The 6,319-nt window shown below is 37.7% G+C and overlaps 1 protein-coding gene across 1 annotated transcript; it reads left to right on the top strand.

The window, feature by feature from the left end:
- The first annotated feature begins 201 nt into the window (after positions 1-201).
- Positions 202-5,286, top strand: areg (amphiregulin). Its single transcript, XM_031727951.2, has 6 exons — positions 202-358; positions 1,030-1,200; positions 1,409-1,637; positions 1,955-2,125; positions 3,557-3,670; positions 4,973-5,286. The coding sequence occupies exons 1-5, from the start codon at positions 322-324 to the stop codon at positions 3,648-3,650; spliced, it is 702 nt and encodes a 233-aa protein (XP_031583811.1). The 5' UTR covers positions 202-321; the 3' UTR covers positions 3,651-3,670; positions 4,973-5,286.
- Positions 5,287-6,319: the final 1,033 nt, after the last annotated feature.

Raw genomic sequence — 6,319 nt, 5'->3', positions numbered from 1 at the left:
GTATTGCCTGGGGCAGATTAATTACTAGACACACATGAATAAGCCACACACACACAAGCACAATACGTTTTTTACTCTCTCTCCTGTGCTGTCTCTTTGCTCTCTCTCTGCCTCACGCACACACACTCACAAGTGCACACACACACCCATCTGTTTCCTTCAAGCTGAGAAGCAGGCGTTGGTCTATAAAAGCTGCACCCAGTGGAGGTGAAGAGAGCAAAGCACACTCTCTATCAGCGGGGGACAAAGACACACTTCGACACCTACTTACACACACGTTAGTGCAGGACTATTATACACAAAACACTTGCTTCCTGGGATATGAACGCTCTCATCCTCACCTGTTTCCTGTGCTTCGGTAAGTCTGGACTTGTACTTAATAGTGTCTGTGTGTTTGTTGTGCGCAGATAGTTTAAATGACTGAAATGAAAAGAGAAATGCAAATGGCATGACAGCAAGGCATGGGTCAGGGGAGAAAACTTGTATCCACAGGCGAGGACTTGTCAGGGAGGAGACAGGTATTTGAGAAAAAAAATCATTTTTGTCAGAGACGCCTCTAGAGACCAAACTATTACCAGACATTGTGCAGGAGACACACCAGACGCACTGAAAGGTCATCATATTTCGAATACTTCATTATCCTTTCACTGAATCCTATTCATCACTGGTGCAATACAGTCCTCAATGTGGACTGGTTGTACTGGTTTAAGATTGTTCCCAGTAGAGGAAGGTGAAATAATGAGTCAGAAGTAAAGCTATATAAGCACAATTTCTGAAGAAAGTAACTCACCCAAAGTTCCTGGTAAGAAAAAAAAGGAAAGAATGAAAAAAATGACTGCCAAGACTGATTTTTAAAATAGTTTATCAGCAGATCGGCAACTATTCACGTCTTTTTCTATTTATAGCTCTGAAAGAGTGTTTTTCACAATCCAAGATGTTGATCTGGATCAAAAGAAGTAAACTTTGACTTAATTGTGTATTTCTATGTAGAATTAATGTCTTATTCATTTCTGTTGGCTTTTTTTGTAGTCTGCAGTGCTCTAAGTGCTCAGGGATCTACAACCACACAGTCAGGTGACCAAGTCGGAGTCACTGTCGACCTGGCCTCAGGGGAAGGCCTCCAGAATTTGCACAGCGATGATGATGAGTTGGAACAGGGGGTGATTTCCGGAGGAGATGATGAAAATGTCAGCTTCCATGGTACAAGGGAATCTTTTATCTGATTATATAACTGTGTGATTTGTATATCTCTGTTTCTTTTAAGAAAGATGAGTATATAAAATTGTACGAAAGTGAAGTTCTCTTGACTTTAACAACTTATATTGATTAAAAAATGTTTTCAGCCTTTAAGTCTAGGAAGCTAAAATGGCACCCTAAACAACTGCAGATGCTTCCTTTCCTCCTACAGACTTGCATCCCAACAGTGATGAGAAGAAGAAAAGGAAGGTCAAAGGGAAGAGGAGGAACAGACACAACGGCAAAAGCACAACTCCTTTCAACCCCGAACACATGGTCTTCACTAGTGGACATACATCCACTCTCAGGACCAATGAGGATCCCTGCAACACCTCCCACCTGGGCTACTGCATTCATGGATACTGCAAGCACATAGAGGGCCTGCATGAGCCAGTTTGTATGTAAGTACAGTCCTGGCCCTATTGTATTTTTGCATGGTTGGTACGCCACAAGCATATGGCCTTCATTGAATCTGAACTAAATCAAGTTTGGGATCGTTTGCAATCATCAAAATGAATGATGTAGACAAAAACCCCCCAAAACAATTATACTTTTAAAACCTCACCTGAATGTGACTAATAGGCAGGTTCAGACAGATTCAAGTTATTGCAACAACTTGAAAAAAATCATTCAAACACTCATCAAAAGGCATATATATCTGATATAACAGCCTCTTCATTGAGTCATCACACTGATTTCTTCACTCTTTTTTCTGCAGATGTATGAAGGGTTATGATGGAGAGCGCTGTGGGATCCAGACTCTGGGGACAGTGAAAAATGAGCCCACCGAGACCAACAATGCTGAGCTGGTGCAGACGGTCTTAGTGGTCATCGCTGTGGTTCTTTCAGTCATCAGTTGTACCGCCATACTGCTTATGACCTGTGCTCAGTGAGTTTGAAACTGTCACACAGCCAAACACACAAAAAGACACACAACAAGACACTAATTGGTGGTAAGGCTGTAGCAACCAAAGCATTAGTTTCTGGCTGAAGGATTTTAAAGTAAATGGATAAAATTCCAAACATAAAAAAATTAGTGGTAACATAATACATATATCAGAATATGCCAGTTGTTATATATGTTATATATAATAACATTTTAAAAGAAAAGAAAACCCTCTAATATGGCATTAATTAATGGTGACAAAATTTAAAATTTAGCCTTCATTTAAATTTTCTCTTTTCCTAGATAAAGATAGGCAGGGTTAACCGAGTATTTTATTGTATTAGCATGAGTAACCCATCTTCAATTCACTGAGGAACTCTTAATAGTAAACTTAAATCTTTCTTTTGTTCCCAGTTGTAAAAGCAGTCAAAATACAACTTTACAACTTGAAAAAAAATCCTCATAGTGGGATAGTGTGTTTATTTTTACAGCAATAAACCCGCCATTGTTAACTGAACAGAATGAGGTGCAGAAAAACCAAAATGTAATGTCCCCACAAACTCACCACTAGCAGACCCCAATATACCTGCTATCAGTGTGACCAGCTTTTTCATCAAAGCTGGAACTACATTAAGACGAAACCTGATTGTGGTGATTTTGTGAAAAAGTAATCTTATTCTTCTTTTTTACATTTAAAGTATTGTAGGGAAGATTATCCAATAAACCATCCACACCCCATGAATCCCAACAGAACACAGGTTACGCTTCCAAGATCCAGGCCAGAAACACTTCCTGGCACATGACCACACTGACACATCAAAAAGTACATTAACACACCCGAACACACCCAGACTTTAGAGTTATTGCTCACCACTTTGCCAAGATCAACTCAAATGACTTCTACAGCTCTAATGGTCATTCCTGTTCCTACAGCACCATCAACGGTGCCACCTCACTGTTGTTTTATCAGAAAGGCTGTAAGGTCTTTTGTATTACTCATACTTTTTTTGAATCTTGAATTCTTGTAATGGTATGACAAGCAATTTATTACATAATCACAGTTTCTTATCAATATGTAATGAAATCAAAGGTATTATTTGAATTGTGGACAGAGTCAATAGTCCACAATGGTGCAAATAAAACAAGCAGTCATGCAATTAAAGCTTTACAGCCACGGTTAGTTATAACTACTCAGTTAGAGAAAAAGAGAGAAAGTAGGACTTATTTCTGTGAGTCTGAAACTTAAATAGCCATATACTTTCTATGTGCACATCCCATAGAAATGACAGTTAAAATGTCACCATAAAATGTATTTATCTCTATCACACCATTACCATGTAGCTGGCGCTGCAGTCCTGGCTTTCAAAATAGCTGATTATTTCACTTATCTGAGCTGTTTGGGCTTTTGATACTAATGTTGAATGTCTTGTGTAGTTACAGGTCACATAAAAACTTCCTGGCCTCCTACCTTGGAACCGTGTCAGAGCAGGAGAAGCTTCAGAAACACCCCGGTGACGTTGTCGTTTGAGGGCGTTAAGTTACAATGAGGTAGGTGCTCCTGAGGTTTTGACCTCCTTATGTGCAAACCAACACGTACTCACTGTACTTATTTTTTATACAACTCAGTGTTTATTGCACGATATAAAGCACCAAATTATCAGAAAAAGCAGTGCTACTTCCAAGTACTGCACTGTGTTCAGACCAGCAAGATCATGGAAACTTTTTTATTTCAGACAGATTTTGTAAACATATCGTTTAGTCATCGCCTTACAGGAGTGTATTGAATCACCCAACCCTCACCTTGAATAACCCATAAAAAATAAGAATAAAGATATAAAACAATACATATCATGAAAATGACAACTACGACCTTTACCAAGCTGATAATGTGTCAGTGCTGTTGCAGTGATGCCATCAGTGCAGCAACATTGATATAATCTTCTCGTATTTCTGGCGCTGTATAGTTTCGTGATGTATTTTCTCACCTATGGTCTTGCTTAACTCCTTAGAGGAGTGTGTCTAGCCACGGATCACATGAGTCTAAAGCCAAACAGGAAGGAGTGGGCTCACTGAATGACAGGAGAGCACGTACGACTGTTGTTGTTGTTGAATACATGCATCATGCAGATCAAGAGAGATCCCTACTAGAGGAATTAGTCAGGATTAGTGAGGGGTGTCTCCACTTGTTCCATCAATGAAGTGAATAGCAGCGTAAAGAGAAACCACACGCTCATTTGTACACATTCACCTGCGTGTCCTGAACAATAACAGTACTGACACACTGACTGTGCACGTGATGACCTGTAAGAGCTTAATTACTCATTAAATCTTACTGAGCAACACATGCAAACACGCATGATGACTTTACATGTTTGGAAACAAAACACTGTAGTTTCAAGATATACACAGCGTGGACATGCTGTATTCTCTTCATAAGCTCATATATATCGTTTTTTGGATTTCTGTTACACTGCCACAATGAAGCATGAATGAATGGTGACAAAAATGAGTGAATAGACTAAGGGAAAGTAATTAAAAGGGACAGTAATCTGTCCAGATTGTTTAACCCTGTTTATTTGCAGTTAAAAAAAAATCATTTTATTACTCTTTATTTTTCTTAAAATCCCAAAACGACATAAAAATCTACCCAAATTAAAATAAAACATCTGCACCGTTATATTACTTAGTCATAGCAAAATCGCCCACAAAGTGCAATATCAGAATTGTAGAGTTTTACTTTACATAGCTAAAAAGGATTGTATGTAAGTTTCAAAATGAAGCTATTGCATAGATTTCTGCTAAAACATTAATTTATGTATTTGTTGACCTCACATTTCTGTCTTTCCACAGCAATGCTAAACAGTTCAAAGAAGATGGCTCTGAACACCCGAGAGAGAAGGAGAGTGAATAGATGGCTTCACTAGATGCTGTGTAAAAAACCACTGCCCAGAATTTATTAGAATGTAATTTATTTAGTATGATTATTTATTGTTAACAACTATATAAGTATCTGTATGTTGGACTACTATTATAATGTCTTTTATCTGTGAATGCTGAGGACTATAGTTTTGGCTTTATTTATTGCACTGCTTTTGTTATAGGTCAGAAAACACTCTTCATTTCACTCTGGAATATGATCACCAATAAAATGTCTCAGTGTTATGTGAAAATGATAGTGTTTGCTCATTTCTGCCTTAGATTTATATTTACATTCCTATCTCTGCAAGCATCCAGAGTCTCAGCAGCTTGTTTACATGAACAAGGGAGTCTTGTAGACAAAGTAGATAAGAATAAGCATGAAAGTACTTCTCCAAAAACTGACATCATCGAGGTATTCAGACAGAGATGAGGGCAATACAAAAGTAGGAGAGACTGGAAATTTGCCTTTGGTATGTGTTTGTGCTCCAAGCTCAGATTTACCATTTCAGTGGTAAAGCTTGTAAGACCAACATATTTTTAATATATAAAACAAAACATATAAAATTTAACCTCATTTCACTACACTTACAAGCATTTGAAGCATTTCCTTTGCAAAATTTACAGCTGTGAGAGAACTTTTGAATGAATGTTGAACGTGCACTTGCACTGTCTGACTGATAAAAAGAAACAGGGGTGTGTCTAGTCTGAGCTATTTTTAGAATGCTTGGGTAATTTAAAAGTCTCTCACAACACAAATGTAGAAAAAAACATAATTATATGGTTCAGGACAAAGAAGTCTAAAGCACATTGCGTAAAGAAAGTCCAACTGTTTTACGGACAGATTTGGCTGCAGTCACTATGCATTCATGTCAAAAGGACAAACGTTACACAAACTTATTTGGATAAGCAGAAAATCAATGGATTTCAGGCTTTATACTCAGCTTAAAAAAAAAAAAGAGAGCGTTAGTAATTATAACATTTTCAATTAAAACTCATCACTATAGTGACACCCGGTTACCTTGGTCATTGGTCATATCATTTTTCCACAAGTGGGCGAGTCTGATCACTCGCTCACTCGCCATCTAAATTAGACAATGAAATCTCAGGCAAAGGTTTAATGTCGTGAGAGTTTTTATTTAAACCTAAACCATGATTTTACCTCTAAACATACCTTTCAAGGCCTTAACTTAAACATATAATTTTAATACCGAAACCTAACTAAACCAAACAAAAAAAGTTACAAATGAAAGTAAAACGAAGTACAAAAGAGAAAAATAT

This window comes from Oreochromis aureus, linkage group 12 (genome assembly GCF_013358895.1).
Source record: "Oreochromis aureus strain Israel breed Guangdong linkage group 12, ZZ_aureus, whole genome shotgun sequence".
In the NCBI taxonomy this organism is placed as follows: Eukaryota; Metazoa; Chordata; class Actinopteri; order Cichliformes; family Cichlidae; genus Oreochromis; species Oreochromis aureus.
The sequence above is the reverse complement of the archived record's forward strand: the minus strand, read 5'-3'. Positions and strand labels throughout refer to the sequence as shown.